We start from the raw sequence: 17,929 nt of genomic DNA, 5'->3' as shown, positions 1-17,929 counted from the left end.
GTTTCTTCATGTCCAGGATGCAGCTGCAGGTCTTAGTAACTCATTTATAACCTCAAGTAAATAAAGTATCAGCTCTCTGTAAAATAAAATACAGTACTGTTTACTAGCAATGTTTCAGTTCATATCATTTGACCATTCAGAGAAAGCTGAATACTGTTCGATTTTTGCCTAAACATAACTTTATTTACTTTACTAAGGAACACTAAATGGAGTCCAGTTATGAAACTAAACCTGTTACACCCCGGCCTATGGGAAAAAAAAAAGAAGAAATTATAATGCCCCCGCTCCCTGCTCCCAATCCTGCCACAGTATTGAAGTTTCACAACAACCAGATATGTTTTTTAATTTCGAAAGGTTGAAAGCATCAGCGTGGGCATGGCCAAAGCAACAAAAATACACTCTTGAAATGAAACAGAACTGACTTACCTATAACGAGACACCCGAAAGAAAATGCAGGCCTATTACCCGTCTCCCTAACCTAAACAGGAGATAAAGGTCTTAAAAGAAAAAGGCTTCCCACCCCTACAGCTACCAGATCAACAAGAAAAGGTCTATTTACACTATTTCCAATATATACAAGACAACCAAGCTCTTCTCATTACAGAAATGGTCACATACACAGCACGCTACACAAGACACAGGGCTAAATGCACAGCTTGTTTGGAAGCAGGAAGTAGACAGGCCACCAGTCTTGACAGGTCCCACTTTATAGCCAGCCTCAGTCCATCCTCCGCCAATGATCCGCCTTCACCTGGAACTTACAAATGCACAAACAACACACGATCATGACCTGGGTCATAACAAACCTTTCTGCATCATTTTTCTGTTATTTGCTGTTTTGCATTGAACATTAAAACCATTACAAATAACCAGTAGGTAAGTCTGTCTCATTCAGGATGTAGCTTTTTTACAAACTGTATTTTTATTATTTATTCATCTAAAAATGGTATTTTTCATTTTCTGGTATTTATTTAATTATTTAATAAGATGATCTCACTGTCCTGGCATCATTAACTTTAATAATGACAGTAATATAAGCAATTATCCATAGATATCCATAGATATCTAAGAGGAACAAAACTGAATGAAAAACACAAAACACTGGGCAGAAGACCTGTGACCATGACACATGAAGGCAATCCATTTCGCGCTTTGTGAAAAGGCGTCTCCTCTCATAAAGATTTCCCTTATAAAGACTTGTTTTACAATGTTCATCCATTGTTCAAGACTTGGCAGTACAAGTTTATACCAGTTCTTTGTGTTATTTTTTTGTAACCAACAATGAACAATATTTTCATGAATACAGTACCAGTCCTTTTTTAATCACAACATCCTCTTTAATTACTCCAAAATACAGCACCATGGTCTCTACAGGGATTTCACAGCCTGGCTTCTTTCTTAGACTTAAAGTTATTGTCCCGAAATATTACAATTTTATTGCACGTCCAAAGATTTTGTGAGTGGGTGGCATTTATGTGACCACACCGTCTCTTGCTGTTGTGACCTACATTGCTTTTGAGGTGTAACAAAAACACAAATTTGATTTTTTCCTGCAAAATTCTCCCCAGTTTTTTGAGCTTGTGTGTCACCCACATAGCAGATCAATCTTCTTTTGCTATTTGTATGTCTAGTTTTTATTTCCCATTTTGTTTTATTGTCAGTATTATTCCCTTTGTGCTTCTGGAGGCCTTGGTATGCTTTTCCATCCCATGTTATGATGACGTAATAGGGTGAAAGGAGGAGACACAGCTCCTCCTCCTGTTAGTTGTATTAAATGGCTCCTCCAGCACCTTTTCTTCAAATCAGTTCTTAGTTCACGTCGACATCATGCTGGTGACTCTCTGTGCTCTCATCACTGCTCTACCAAGTAAGTACTTTGACTATTATTGCACACATATATACTAATGTCGGTGTGTTTCTCTTGACTCCATGTCTTATTGTTGTTTGCAGGTGTGAGTGGTGTTACAGTGGTGACACAGAAACCTGTTGTATCAGTGAGGAAAGGAGAGACAGCCACCATGGACTGTAACCTGGGGACTGTTACTGACCAGTCTGCTCGGTGGTATAAACAGATTCCAGGAGGAGTTCCTCAGTATGTGCTGAAATTTCGTCATGACTATAGTTCTCCAGACTATGGCTCTGGGTTCTCCTCTCCAAAATTCACATCCACTCATCAGTCAACATCAGATTATTGTTTGATTATCAACAATGTGGAGGAGGGAGACTCTGCAGTCTATTACTGTAAGACATGGGACAGCTCTGTTAATGAGTACGCATCACAGTGATTTACACTGTGACAAAAACCTCCTCACTGATACTTCTGCTTTTTGACACTCTTCCACATCCTGATAACTGAGAGATCAAGAAAACTCAATGTAAACCCACCAACTGCAGATAATGTGTTGTCTGCAGTTTTTCTCAGTCAAGATTTTGCTCATTTCTTACAGGAAAATCATTATAACACTCGTTATGCAGTTCTCAAAAGAGTTAGGGCATTTTTATAACACAGGCTCACCGGTGCAAAACACACTTCGACAATAAAAAAAAAATCCTTTTCACATTTCAATCACTTCAAAACTGGGATGAATGTATATAAAAATATTCTGCAGTACATCAAAAACGAAAGAAAACCATTAATCAACATATGAACATTACCTCTGACGTTACAGCGGTTTTATTAGAGAGAGAGCTAAGCGTTTTGCATTTAGCATAATTTTAAAAAGTTTACATTTGTTCAGTATATTGAACGGCAGAAATTAGGTTTTCTTTTCGGAAGTAAGTAAAAGGAAAGAAACAACAACAGCCGACAGGCTGTAAACAATGGTAGACTTGCGCGTAACAAGCAAGCGAATAATGCAGAAAACAGATTTTTAGACTCAGGATTTTAATGAATCGATTTCACGTTATCCAAGCCAGAATCGATTTTAATTGATAAATCGATTATAAAAACCCACCCCTAACCTCCCTTGTCTCACTCCTCCTCACATGGAAGAGTAATTCAGACTGTGACCAAGACCTGAATAAGATATACTACAGCTTTTAAGGAATCTGAACGACATTTAACATTTCCACTCATTTGCAGCAAATATAAACAGATTGATGAGGGAAATGACATGTTGACAAAGCATTTAGAATATGCCTCTTTACTACTTGTGCTGTTTGCTCATTGCAAAGTTTACAAGTTAGAAATCAGTATAAAGCAAACTGCTTAAGTCACGTGTTTATTTGCAGATATTAAAATGAACTGCTATTTTTCATACATCAAATAAAAGCATTCGATATTAGATATACAACATTTGTTTTCCTTTTTAAAAGCGAAGAATACAGTTTCAAAGTAGCCACTAACATAAATTCAAAATGACTAACCTGAAATTGTTACATATAAGTAAGATGAAGATTCGAGAGCATAATCAGTGTGTAACCACATATGTAAAATTTCCACTCTTACTCTAAATAAGTGCTCCAAAAATGTATGTGTTTCCATATCTGTAGACTGGCAAGTAACATTACACAATTCTGCCTGGCTACACAAAGAGAAATGTCTAAAACGTTGGTTGTAAATTTGTAAATAAATCTTCACACTCAGTTAATGAAGCATCACATCTCCTCCTCCCTCTCTTCCTGTCCAGGATACATCTGCAGTTCTCGATGTCTTTTATAACTTCATGCAAATGAAGTTATGTCAGCTCTCTGTTAAGTGAGATGGAACTTTCCTGGATTATAAAATGTAATTCATATTATTATATTTTCAGGCTGCATTTTACTATAATTTGGTAAATTAGAGGCAGTTAACTGTTTACTTCTTTGGTTTGGTCCATTAACTTCCCATGATAAAATAAACTAAATGGAGTTCAGCTCTATAACTAATCTTTACTGCAGCTCTACTCTCAACTCTACTCTTATACAGTTCACTTGGTCTTCAGGAACTGCCTGTTTGTTCTTTCCTCATGAGTATTGTCGTGTATCAGTAAGTACTAGTAGGTACAGGACTGCACCAGTGCAGGATTCGACAATGTGTCCAAGGATTATGTCTGATACCTAATGACAGTCAGGGTGCTGTTGGCTAGCCTGTAGAGGTCTGTGTGTCACTATTTGGATATACACGAGTGGTCACAAATGGTCATCCTGAACAATGTTACAGGCAGCTTAACATTTTAAAGGCTTCTTGCAGGGCTCTCACAATGCTCATCCTGTTTGTTCTTCCCTACACAAACAACTGATATCAGTCCTGCTGATGGGTTAGGGACCTTCTGCACCCCCGTCCACCTGTCCTAGAGTAACTGACTGTCTCCTGGAATCTTCTCCATCCTGTTGGGACTGTGCTGGGAGACACAACAAACCTTCTGACAATGGGACATATTGATGTGCCATACTGGAGGAGTTGGAGTCCATTTTTTTCTTCATTCTACCAGCTATGACACTGACCATAGCCAAATGCAAAACTAGTGAAGAAACACTCAGAAAAAGTAAAAGGGGAAAATGCCAGTGACTTCCAGGTGTAAAATCATTTCTGTTTTGATTGTTCTTTCATTATTGCCTGTGTCGTGCACCTGTTTTTGATTGCATTTACACCAAAGGAGCTGAAATTGATTAATTTTGGAATGGTTTATAGTTGTTATAGTTGATGCTTAAACTTGTGCTTTATTCAAAAATTAAACTTTGATTTGAATTTTGCTAAATTTAAATGTATCACTGTCTAGAGAACACTGTTAGATATTGTTAATGTGACATTTTGACATTTTTGGATGATGCTGATGTTCTTGAATATTTACTTCACTAAAGGTTACATTAGTGACTACTTTCACACTAACTGAAAACTTTATTCTGTTCACTAAAAAGGAAAAAGAATGTTTTTAATTCAGTGCTTTTATTCAGGTAATCCATGTTATTGAAAGGACCTGACACGCATACAATGTTGCAGGGTTGGTGACATTTTGTTTACACTTCGAGTTCCTTGATCAGACTGCTTGTGCAGCTTTTCAGCTGTCTAGCTCAGGGGTGGTGGGACTCCAGGCCTCAAGGGCCGGTGTCCTGCATGTTTAAATGTGTCCTTGATCCAATACAGCTGATTTAAATTGCAAAATTACCTCCTTAACATGTCTTGAAATTCTCCGGAGGCCTGGTAGTGAACTAATCATTTGATGCAGGTGTGTTGGTTCAAGGACACATCTAAAACCTGCAGGGACACCGGCCCTCAAGGCCTGGAGTTGCCCACCCCTGTGATATAGGGCTTTGGAGCGTGATGTCACGGGAGATGGGCCACGCCCCCGTCTGCCATGACAGTAGGCCAGCCAAAGGATACCATTTCAGCTATGGATCGTACGTGTTGTGTTGTCGGTTGCAACGTTAGATCACACGATCGTGAAGGCAAGAAGCTGGATAATGGGCTCTCTTTTCATCGTTTTCCGTCCTGGAGGCAACGTGAGGGATCCCATGTATCCGATATTACTAAACAAAGACGTCAGGCTTGGATTGCAGCGGTGAGATGAGCGGATATCGAGTTCTCTGCAATCCCCAGCTTTTTTTTGGTTTTCTCACGGTATTTTCTTTCCGGTGAGTTCTAAATTAATTCATATCACTCTTGAAAGGATTTTAGTGTTATTTTCAATGTGCTGAGGTCATAGATAATGAGATAAAACATGCTAATGTGTGATGCTGCAGAACCACGTCATGTCGACTGAGTAGCTTACGATTTGGCATTATTGCAGGCAAACCAGCATATGAAATGGATGTAACAAATCCAGACTGGGCACCAACACTGCACATGGGGCACGACGACATACCTGTATCAGACTCGGACCGGCACTCAAGGCGTACAAAACGGAAGCGAAAAAGAGCACCCATCGGAGGTAAACAACAACCCCCCCCCTCTAAAAACATACTAAATTGCTATCACTGTACACTAATCCGCACATAACTTCCAGATGAATCACACACCTGTCATTGGAATATTGGTGTACATTTACCTTATGTCTAATTTTATCTTACAGGCTTTCGTTATGCAGCTGCAGAGTCTGAAGGTGTGCCCCATGCAGAAGTGATCGATGAAGATCTGACAGAAGACCAACAACAAAATTACAATGTCATGGAGGCAGTGGACAGCAGTTGTGTTGGACAAGTGGAGGTTGAGGTACCAGCTGCAAATGTGGACAGTGGTGATCGGACAAACAGCGTCACAGAAGCTAAAGGGCAGACGAAGGATTGTGTGAGCAATGAACAGGGCAGAGCAGAAATAAACTGGCTGTTGGAGGAGAACAGACTGCTTCAATCACAGTTGCAAAAGACAGAGCTGAATGAACATTTCTTAAAGGATGATACTGAAAAAGTAAGATATTACACTGGACTACATTGTTATGCTGTCTTAATGTCCCTCTTCAACACTGTCAAAGATTTCCTGCCAATATCGAAGAAACTGACAGGTTTCCAAATGCTCTTACTCACACTAATGCGTCTGAGAGGGGGGGCGTGCATCAGATAAACACATCACAGAGGAATGTGGCATTCTTCAAAAGCTGTTACCAGGGGACGTAGTATTGGCTGACAGAGGCTTTGACATCAGAGATGCTGTAGGAATGATGTGTGCGGAGGTCAAGATTCCAGCTTTCACAAAAGGCTACTGTCAACTTGATGCAAGGGACTTTGAACAAACGAGAGCAATTGCCCACCTGAGAATTCATGTTGAGCGAGTAATAGGTAGTTTGCGCAACAAGTTCAAAATGCTACACACTACAATGCCAATCCGATTACTCATATCATGTGAGGGTGAAGACACAACACTGCTTGATAAGATTGTTAAGGTTTGCTGTGTTTTGGTGAATATGTGCCCCAGTGTGGTTGTCAAACCAGTGCAAAATGAAACCTGCTCTTGTTGAGTATTCATAAAGCTGTTGTGTTGCATGTGTAGTTCATTGTGAATAATTGTACTTTGTGTGAAGTGGTTTCAATAAAACAGAAAAGAATAGTATATTTGTTTTTTTTTTTATTCTTGATCTGTTCACATGTACTTAGCAAGTACATAAAAATGAAATGCAAACTATTTGCATGGCAACACACAGCTGGCATTAATCTTGAACCACAAAATGAAACATTACAGGCTATTTAGAGCAGCACATTGTTTGGAGAAGTATTTCCCAACAAGTTCAGGAAGGCACACTTTAAGAAAGAAATCTTGTGCTTGGCTTAAACGCGGTTCCCAGAAATCCACATCAGGGAAGATGCGTATCACAGCAAGGTCTCTCTGTGTCCACACAACGAGGTCACAGTGGTCATCTGGGTTTCCACTACACTTCCTTATTTCATACGGGTCCACATTACCGATGCACGCAATTTTTTCAAAGTACCGTCTCTTGGCGTCTGGGCGCAATCTGTCGCGATACACCCCCTTACAGCCCCAGTCTTTTGCGCTGATTTTGAGCATGGTTCTGGCAGTCCCGATTCCAACACTCCAACACTGTGCGCTTGTTCTGCTTCCTGGCCTACTGACATGGCGCCGCGATCCCACAATGCACTGCGGCGTGACGTCAACTCCAAAGCCCTATTGGGAGAACCTAATTAGCCAATCAGCCCCTGCTGCAGTTAAGTAGCAGAGGGGGTTGTTTATCAGTGCTGGGTGGAGCAAAGACCATCAGCACAGGAGCACAGAGGCTGCAGCCTGAAAATACACAAAGGGCATTTAGAAAATATAAATGCCATAAAAATGTCAAAAACTATAAAGGTCATAAAAAACAAAAAAGTCTGAAAATGTAGCAAGTGAAGCAATGACATTAACATTAACATTTCCAACAACATTAAGTTTTAAGCTTAAAATTTCCAAACTATGAAAAATCATTTAGAAACATCCAGTGAAAGAGAAGTACAGAAAATATATGCTGTTCCAAAAAATTAAAGAAACACTTGCATCAAGTCAGTTAAACTTCTGGTCTGATCAGTTAAGTAGCAGAGCTTTGTTAGATTGTTAAAAACAACAATCAAACAAACAAACTAAAAATGAACAGAGGGAAAAAAGAAGAAGAAGATGACAAGGCATTACTAACACTAGTGATAATAATAACAATATTAGTAATACAGGCAAGACAAAAAAAAAAAAAAAACTCCAATGCTCCTCCTCCTGTTATTAAATAGCTCTTCCACCATTGCCTCTCCACTCAGTTCTTAGACCATACTGACAACATAGTGGTGACTCTCTGTGCTCTCATCACTGCTCTAACATGTAAAGTTAAAATATACTGACAAATAGACCTCAAATGTCAGTGTGTTTCTCTTGACTTCATGTCTTTTTGTTGTTTGCAGGTGTGAGTGGTGTAACGGTGCTGACACAGAAACCTCCTGTTGTATCAGTGAGGAAAGGAGACACAGCCACCATGGACTGTAACCTGGGGACTGTAGCACTGTCTATTGGTATAAACAGATTCCAGGAGGAGTTCCTCAGTTTGTGCTTTTTTTTTATCATAGAAATAGTTCTCCAACCTATGGCTCTGGGTTCTCTTCTCCAAAATTCACATCCACTCATCAGTCAACAAAAGATTATCGTTTGATCATCAACAATGTGGAGGAGGGAGACTCTGCAGTCTATTACTGTAAGACATGGGACAGCACTGTTAATGAATTCGTATCACAGTGATTTACACTGTGACAAAAACCTCCTCACTGATACTTCTGCTTTTTGATGACCTTTCACATCCTGATAAACGACTCCTCCAACAAACACTGAAAACCCACCACCTTCAAATACAGTTTTATTTTTTTTTCTTATAATATTTATTATTAAAATCATGAACAAAGCAAACAGGGGAATATTCTCATGTTATTCAGTCACAACTACTCAAATAATGATATACAAAAAAAGAAACTGTTAGTGTATGCTGTTATCTATAAGTAATATAAATTTAATAAACATCAGACTCAACTCTTTGTATGTCCCGTCTGGCACTGAAGCAATCAGAATTATTGTCTGAAGGCCAACAGATTTACCAGACCATTATGGCTTTTGCTCTTTCCTATCCCCTTTTACCAGGGGAAAGGAAAGAGAAAGACCAAGAAAAGAGAAGTTGGGAAGAGGCTCAAGAGAAGGAGACGGGGAGAAAAACAGAGAAAAGACACTGAAAATCTGTTGGATAACCTGCTTGGAAAAAAAACAAGCAAAAAGAGAACAACACAGTATGAAAACCACAGGAACAACCAACATAAGCATAAATAAGAGTAAAAAATAAATAACTGAATGTTATCGAGCAGCACACAAGACCGACAAATCACGATATGTTTAGAGGCAACAGCCAACCAAGATAGTGTGTGTCTGTCAGTACCTGTTTGTACACACCTGTGTACAAACAGGTACTCACCACCAGCATTATGCACCAGGATTAGAACAGGTGCATCCTGAGTGTTAGTAACAGTGGTGCTCAGTTTCTTCAGTCTGCACTAATATGTGTCACAGTGGTAACCCTCCAACAGATGGCTCTGCTTTCTTCTTCTTCTATCTACTCACCAGTAAAAATCTGATTAACTCTCAAGATGTAGATGAGAGCCGCTCGTATTTGGGTTTTTTTGAATTGGGGGAAGTATATCAAAATGCCTGTATCACAGTGATTTACTTTGTGAGAAATACCAAAAAACCCCTGTAACTCAAGCTTGCAGCAAAAAAGGGAGCCCACACAATTCTATTACCGGTACTAAAATTATTCTCTATATTTGAACTCTTTGTTCAGTTGTTCTATAATTATTAATGACATAAAATTTTATAAAATGTTCTCCTAACCCTAAACACTCTGGTTTCGTGTAAGTTTACATAAAAGTTCATACATTTTAAGGGATGTTGACTATTGAATTATAACAGTTCATTTTAACAGTTAGTGGGGTCTCCTCTGTTTTTGTCCAAACATAAAAACTGGTAATGTTTAAAGCATCAATAATAAATCCGAAGGACATAGTAAACAATTTAAAATAATAAAATATAACACCACATTTTTAAGTGAGAGGAGCGAGATATCACTATCACCAATAATTATTAATACAAATAATGAATTACCCTCCACTGAACATAAGTCACCCAACTACATCACAAAATATGCAGGTTTAGCTCCTCCTCCTGTCAGTCTCTCTGAGTTTCAGTGTCGTATTTAATAGCTCACACCTCCTCTCCCCATCCAACAGAAGCAGTTCCATCTCTTTCCAAGTTCCAAGTCTCGACACACACTGACAACATGCTGGTGACTCTCTGTGCTCTCATCACTGCTCTAACATGTATGGAACCTCATTTATACTTCAGATCAGTAGTTATTTGTTGGATTCATATGTGCTTGTGTTTCTCTTGACTCCATGTCTTATTGATGTTTGCAGGTGTGAGTGCTGTGACGGTGCTGACACAGAAACCTCCTGTTTTATCAGTGAGGAAAGGAGACACAGCCACCATGGACTGTAACCTGGGGACTGTTACTGACAGTGGTGTTCGTTGGTATAAACAGATTCCAGGAGGAGTTCCTCAGTATGTGCTCTATTTTTATTATAGCGATAGTGGTCCAAACTATGGCTCTGGGTTCTCCTCTCCAAAATTCACATCCACTCATCAGTCAACATCAGATTATCGTTTGATCATCAACAATGTGGAGGAGGGAGACTCTGCAGTCTATTACTGCAAGACGTGGGACAACTCTGTTAATGAATACGCATCACAGTGATTTACACTGTAACAAAAACCTCTTCACTGATACTTCTGCTTTTTGATGCTTTTTTTTCACATGCTGACAAAAGACCCATTCAGCAAACTCAGTGTAAACCCACCACCCTCAAATATTATTTTCATTGTTCTTTTTGAGTTATTTTAATGTTCATCAATGAAAACCCACCAACTTTACACAGTCTCTTCATAAACACTGAATTACTCTTTTTGATCATTTTTTAACATTCATCACTGAAAGTATATAACATATTGACAAATATGACGACCACCAAGAACACAAATTGTCACATATATGTACACAATTATATGCATTTTAAATTATGTGCATCTAACATAATTCAACCAATTATGTGCATGTTTTTAAATAATGCCAATTTGTCAAACAATTGTCTAAAACTCTGATAACTTTTGCATTCTATCTCTATTAAATGACATTAATACACTTAAATGGATTTTGTTAAAGCTGCACAATGAGGATAAAAAAATATTCCATATGAAGTGAAAATGTAGCTAAATTAAATTTTATCTGTTGCTTCTCTTCTCTCTACAATTCTAGTAAAGGATGTTTACACCTCACACTGACAACATGCTGGGGTCTGTCTGCTCTCTCATCACTTCTCTAAAGTGTAAGACGTTCTTTTCATCTGTTTCATAGCCCATCGTTTTGGAGAAAGACATTTCATGCATGTTTTTCTGTGTTTGTTGGCACATGTTAATGCAGCGGTAGGTTTTCTCCACATACCTGCTGTTCACATGGTTTCTCCATGTCAAGAAGTTGTTCTCAGCTGCAACAGAGAGAAATGGTTGAATTATGTTAGATGGTGTAAAACAATTCCTTGAGGGGTTCCTCAGTTTTGTCATCCTGGCAGCTCACTCGGCTTTGGAACATGATCTCTATTGCCAGAGGTGGGAAGTAACCAAGTATAAATACTTTGTTACTGTACTTAATTAGAATTTATTTTTAAACTCTTTACTTTCACTCCTGACATTTTATTACAAATATCTTTACTTTTGACTCCTTACATTTTCAAAACTGACTTGTTACTTTTGGTTCATTTGTAGAGTTTATGCTCAGGAGTAAAAGTGGGCTGGAAGAAGTGCAGGTAAGTTGTGTTTGTGTTACTTCAGATCTAGCTAGCTCTACAGAAGAGGAGCAGGCATGAAAGTGAAAGAATGAAGTGTCAGGTGAAAGAAGTAACAGGTAATATCAAATTCAACTTTTTTTATCAGCTCAATAAACATCAGGAAACACACAAACTCTTTGTGTGCTGTTTGTCACACAGTGTGTTACTAGCTAAAGGTCCAGCTGCTGTATTTCACAGGGACACAAAAGAAAAGAGACGGCACCTCTGGTGCTCGCTGTCAGAGGCAGGTTACACCAAGTGTAGCTGAGATGAATTTGAATTTAAGATTTTGATGCTTAGATTAACCCATTGAATTCCAACTTTATTGGACTCTTAACTTTCTAGTACGAAGACAGTATAAGCAGTGTAGTTTCAGTGTAGGGGATGGGCATTATAGCTTGTGAAATTGATGGCATCTTGTTGAATTCAGTTGTGTAAATCCACAAAGAGCAGCAGGTCAGCTGATCACAGTCTGTATTCTAAGAAAATCTACTGAAGCTCATATTAGAAATTATTGTACTGTGATTCTTTTGAATCAGTAGTATCAAGAGTGAATCAGAGTATTTTTTAACCTGGGTATCTTTACTTCTACTTAAGTAAGGAAAGTGTGTACTTTTGCCACCTCTGTCTGTCCCGTTGAGACTATCTCTTTACTTTGTTTCATATTCCAAATGTACGGGGATCAGGCCATTCCCCAAATGAAGTACAATAAAAAAAAGGTCAGGATGCATAAAACCAGTGAGGCCTCTACACCTTTCTTAGCCTATTGGCAGAGAACATAATGACGGCATTGGTTACAGAAAATTTTTAAACTACTGAAGGTTCCAGTGGGGCCATAATACAGAAGTGAAAAGAACATCATTCAACGATAAACTGGCCAAAACCAGGATGATTTTAGAGAGAAGAGTGAAAAGAATGATCAGACGACTTTTCCAAGAGCCAAGGACCACTTTTGGAGAGCTACATAAAGACCTGCTTAAACGCATGTAGGATTTATCTACATGGGCCGCATGTTTAGTTTCCACATAAACCTTTGACAATGGTCAAGGCTGAAGCTGAAGATCCTGTTGAGATTTTTCAAAATAAACTGAATTACGTGAAATAGTATGCAGAGTGTTTACGGACAAGAAACTAAAAAGATCCGTCAGGTGCCTGAAGGTCCCCCACCCCCCGGAAGAGGTCCAACCGAGCCACGAGTGCCAGACCCGGTCAAGCAGCCACTGGGAGTGAGCCGGTACATACCTGAGCGCCCAGCCCCGGACACCAAGAACCACCAACGCACTGATGCCTGAGGGCATCAGCCACCAGCAGGGAGTTTGGTGAGGGGAGATAGGCCTCCATACTTTGGAGGGCCTAAGATGTTCCCAGAGAGGTGGAGTCTAAGACCCGAACTGACATATAGACACAGACAAACAGGCACAAACGTGCATTCCCACCCTCATACACACATATACAAATACTCAGCACTCACCCAACGTAATAACAGACACAAATACACATTATGTACACACAATCATACTCCCCAAACATACTCTATACCCCAGGTCCAGGTACCCTCGCCCCCAGAGGGGGAAACCGCACCCAGACCCAGGAGATGTTACTCCTGCGGGACCTCCCTCCGCAGCAGCAGGGAGGTCCCGCATCCCAGACCCCAATCGGACAGCCAACACCTCCTCCCAGCCCCTCCGAGGTGGGCACTGGTGCCAGAGGTGAGGTTGAACACACAGACCGTTCTCTGGACGCCGTATAACTTGCCCACCCCCAGGCCCTATATGTATGTGTTATGAGAGTGTGAGTAATGTGGATGTCTAAGTTGTGTTTTTTGACCTCGGATCCTCTCAGAAGCAGACAGGAGAAGTTTTCCTACTCCATAGGTGAACTGAAGAACAAGGTGACCGTCACAACCAGAGGCAGATGCAGCTGAAGCTACAGCAAGGCCACGCAAGATGCGGCGGGCTGACAGTGTGTCAGTAGCAGTCACAGTGCTGTGACATAATGATGGAGCAGTCAAAGGCTCGCTTTGAGAAAGCACAGGACCTGGTGTCTTTTGACTTCAATGACAGGGTGATTAACATGTTTGCATCTCAGAAAACCGGACGATGTGATCTTCTTTTTAAGTAAGGTAAGCCAGACCCCTCTCTTTCTCTCTCTCTATCCCCTTAAAACAGGTAACATGTGTGAGTAGAATTAAACAACGATTAGAATGGAATGTGCTTAGGTTTGCTCAGATAATAGGGAGCAGCTGGAGATCAGAGGAACAGGAATTCGTAAGCGTGTGTTTTGTTAGGATAACTTTGTCAAGCCCTGTTTAAAGGACAATAGTGGAATTTTTTTCTCAAAGCATTTCATGTGACCTTAAAGCTCTCCAGAATGAGATTATGTTGCTGAACCCTGACCCCTGACATCCCAAATCAGTGGGTGTAGGTATAAACCTTGATGGGTAAGTGTATAGTTTGAGGAATTTATTGACAGTGGGGGTCTGCCTGCCATAAAATGAGGAGTAAAAGCTGCCTCAGCTAGGTAAACAGGAAGAACATTTACTAGTCTGGGGGAAATGTATTTACCCAGTTGTGAGCTCTAGTAACCTCCCTTGTCTCACTAACACTCCTCCTCACATGGAAGAGTGATTCAGACTGTGGTCAGGACCTGAGTTATACTAAAGCTTTTAAGGACACTGAACAACATTTAATAAAATTTCCACTCATTTGCAGCACTGTTTTGAAATATAAACAGACTGATGAGGGAAATGAGATGTTGACAGTGAAAGTTGGTGTCTGCAGGATGTTTCAGTTCCTCTCCCCTCATCAGTGACAGTCAGGAGGTTTTTGTACAGCCATGTATACAAACTGAATCACTGTGGTATTCGGACAAGGCACCAAGCTGATTTTAACAAGTAAGTGCTGTTTAAATGATCATAAAACAAGAGAGATTTTGCACAAATCTGCTGATGACTACTTAATTCAATATGTTTCTTGTTCAGCATCATTTTTTATGATTTTGTACAACATGAAATAGTTTCAGGTTGTCTCATGTACAGGAGACATGGATTCGTTATTTAAAAAAAAAATGTGTAAAGGGGTCAAACTAAATTTTTATATATTTATATAAATGTTGTTCACTGAAAATGATGTGAAATATGTTGTTGTTCACTCTTATTATTCCCATAATGTTTTAATTTATATTTAGGTTAATTTGAAAAACATACACAGGCAAGTTTTCTCTTTGTTCAATAGTAGTTAAAAGTTTTTTTAAATGAAAGAAAATTACTCACAGTAGCCGACATGTTATGCAGAAAATATGCTCTAGAATTAAATTGAAGATATTTTACATGAAAAGTTAAACAGTAACTAATCATATTTTATTTCAGAAAAATTCAAAAAGAAATTCAAATGATATGTTGGGTTATTATTTCTATATTGTTTTGCAGATTTAAATTATTTTAAACATTAACATTTCTTTTCAAATTTTTTCAAATTTTACAATTATTATGTTTATTTCATTATGACTATTATTGATGTCTTGCTTTCTGTTTTTATTACTTCTTTTATCATTATCTCCTTTTGATTTTTCTTTTTCTTTTCTCTGAACATCTTTCATGTATTTTCAGACTCCAGCCTCCCTCCTCCTGTCCTGACAGTCTTCCCTCCGTCCAGTGCTGAGCTCCAGTCCGACACAGCTTCTCTGGTCTGTCTGTCCAGTCAGTCTGTGCCTTTTGCAGATGTGAGCTGGTTGGCTGCTGGGAGTCCAGTGAGCAGTGGGATCTCTACCAGCACTGCTGTTCAGAGACCAGACCAGACTTACCAAATCAGCAGCTCTCTGACCATCCAGACATCAGACTGGAACATGGATAAGGTTTATACATGTAAAGTGTCTTTGGCCTCAGAGACTTCAGAGAAAACCATCAAGAAGTCAGAATGTCCCACTGAATAGTCGAGGACCAGAGTGTGCTTTTAAAATCTGCTTCTTTACTGCTTGTGCTGTTTGCTCATTACAGTCTTTACATGTTAGAAATCTGAATAAAGCAAAAGGTTTAAATCATGTATTAATTTGCTGGTCATTAACAAGTATTTTCAGGAATCATGTCTTGCATTAAATTAATAAAAGCATTGGTTTAAAAAAAAGTGTTTTCTTTTCAGTAAATAAGAAATTGCGTCACTGTTCAGTAAGATGACTGGAATGAAGTGTTAAATAAGCACTCAGAAGCACACTATTTTTTAAATGTCTTCTTCCCGTAGTTAAAACATAAATATATTCTGGAATACACGCTATGTAATATTTGAACACTAGAGAGCATCATTTAATAATTCTTCCTGAGTAACAGAGAGGGTAAGTGTCAAAGGTTTAAAATGTTGGTTATAGATTTGCAAATGAATCTTCACACTCAGTTAGTGAAGCATAACCTGTCTGCTCTTCTGTTTCTTCCAGGATGCACCTGCAGGTCTTAGTAACTCATTTATAACTTTAAGTAAATGAAGTATCAGCTCTCTGTAAAATAAAATGGAACTGCTGTTTACTGGCAATGTTTCAATTCATATCATTGTTTTATTCAGAGACAGTTAGCTGAATACTGTTTGATTTGAGCCTAAACATAACTTATTTACTGTAAAGCAGCACTAAGTAGAGTTCAGTTATGAAACTAAACCTTTCTGCATCTTTCTACTGTCATTTGCTGTTTTGCTTTAAACATTTAAACCATTATATATAACCAGTAGGTAAGTCTGTCTCATTCCAGATGTAGCTTTTTTTACAAACAGTATTTTTATTTTTTAGTTATCTATAAACTGTATTCTTCATTTTCTGCTATTTATTCTGTTAGTTATTTAGATGTTCCCACTGTCATGGCATCATTAACTTTAATAGCTGCACAGTGACTCAGAGGAAAGCACTCCAAGGGTTCTTTAACACCGCCCAGAAGATCACTGGCTGCCCTCTCCCCACACTGGAAGATCTACACAACATCAGCTGTCTTAAAAAAGTCCAAAACATCATAAAAGATACCTCACATCCTGGCCACTCCCTGTTTGAACTGTTGCCCTCAGGCAGACGGTACAGAGCAATCAGTGTAAGGACTTATAGACTCAAACACAGCTTTTATCCAACTGCAATAACACATCTGAATGCTACAAAAAAAAAAAAGTCCATCACGCCACTCTTGTATTAATCTATGCACTGTACACACGGGTGATCACACCCACAAACTACACCCTTTTTGGCTCCTACCTCAGGGCACACTGTGTTCTGTTGGTCTTGTGTGCTGCACAGTGGTGTTTAGTGTTTGGTATTTGCTGTCGTATTCCCATGTATCATTGTGGTGTTGTTTGTTCTGTTGCTCTTGTTCTCTTCTGCTTATTTTCTTTTTTCTTTCTCAGCAGGTGACCCAGGTGATTGATATATGCATTTTTTTCTTCTCTGCCCGTTCTGTTGGTTTTTGTCTTTTGCCCTTCTCCCCCGTCCTTCTTCTCAGCTGTTTCTCTTTCCCTCTTTCTTTCTCCCCTTCTTTCCCCCAGTCAAGTCTGTCCCGTATTCAGTAAGTGAAAATAAAAGAAAGAATAAAAGGTGAATCAAATGGACCATTACGGCAAGGCTGGGATGGTCAATTTGGTAAAGTAAATCCGTTGGGCATCTTTCTTTGCCTTTAGACAACAATTCTGATGGCAAAAGAGCCAAACGGGACAGGCAAAAAAAAAAAAAAAAAAATCTATGCACTGACTGAAGCATGTATGTGGGAATGTATGTAAATGTTTGCTGATGCTTCTTATAAGCACTTTAAGTATTCAAAGTATTTTATTTATTGAATTTTATTGTTTTATTTATATTTTGATATTGTTAGGGATGATGCACTGATCGGGGACCATTTTTAATTTTGTTGTACCTGTGACAGTGACAATAAAGATTCTGATCTGATCTGAATAATGACACATTAATATAAGATATTATCTATAGATATCTAACAAGGACATAATTGAATGAAAACAAAACACAGGGCACAAGGCCCAGGACCATGACACATGAAGGCAATCCATTTCTTCCACTTTTGTGAAAAGTCGCCTAGACCTTTGCAAGAAGGTCATCCTCTTATAAAGATTTCCCTTTATATTCCAGTTCTTTGTTTTAGCTTTTATTTTATTTT

At 38.9% G+C, this 17,929-nt stretch overlaps 1 protein-coding gene and 1 long non-coding RNA gene across 6 annotated transcripts; both read left to right on the top strand.

Annotated features, from left to right (window-relative positions):
- The first annotated feature begins 1,823 nt into the window (after positions 1 to 1,823).
- On the top strand, positions 1,824 to 16,006 carry LOC101476747 (immunoglobulin lambda-1 light chain). Of its 5 annotated transcripts, none has more exons than XM_076883237.1 (4): positions 1,824 to 1,867; positions 1,951 to 2,277; positions 14,663 to 14,692; positions 15,407 to 16,006. In XM_076883237.1, the coding sequence occupies exons 1-4, from the start codon at positions 1,828 to 1,830 to the stop codon at positions 15,727 to 15,729; spliced, it is 720 nt and encodes a 239-aa protein (XP_076739352.1). In that variant the 5' UTR covers positions 1,824 to 1,827; the 3' UTR covers positions 15,730 to 16,006. The 5 variants fall into 5 exon arrangements, 1 of the variants encoding a protein (XP_076739352.1); XR_013098374.1 differs by lacking the exons at positions 1,824 to 1,867; positions 1,951 to 2,277 and adding exons at positions 10,752 to 11,301; positions 11,738 to 13,921 and having other exon boundaries at positions 14,511 to 14,692; positions 15,407 to 15,518; XR_013098375.1 differs by lacking the exons at positions 1,824 to 1,867; positions 1,951 to 2,277 and adding exons at positions 10,752 to 13,508; positions 13,642 to 13,921 and having other exon boundaries at positions 14,511 to 14,692; positions 15,407 to 15,518.
- LOC143418523 (uncharacterized) lies at positions 5,234 to 6,144 on the top strand. Its single transcript, XR_013098509.1, has 3 exons — positions 5,234 to 5,553; positions 5,709 to 5,849; positions 5,991 to 6,144. It is a non-coding gene; the product is annotated as an uncharacterized LOC143418523 (long non-coding RNA).
- Positions 16,007 to 17,929: the final 1,923 nt, after the last annotated feature.

The sequence above is a fragment of the Maylandia zebra genome, linkage group LG4, assembly GCF_041146795.1.
Source record: "Maylandia zebra isolate NMK-2024a linkage group LG4, Mzebra_GT3a, whole genome shotgun sequence".
NCBI lineage: Eukaryota > Metazoa > Chordata > Actinopteri > Cichliformes > Cichlidae > Maylandia > Maylandia zebra.
Note: the sequence above shows the minus strand (reverse complement) of the source record. Positions and strands in the feature narration are given on the sequence as shown.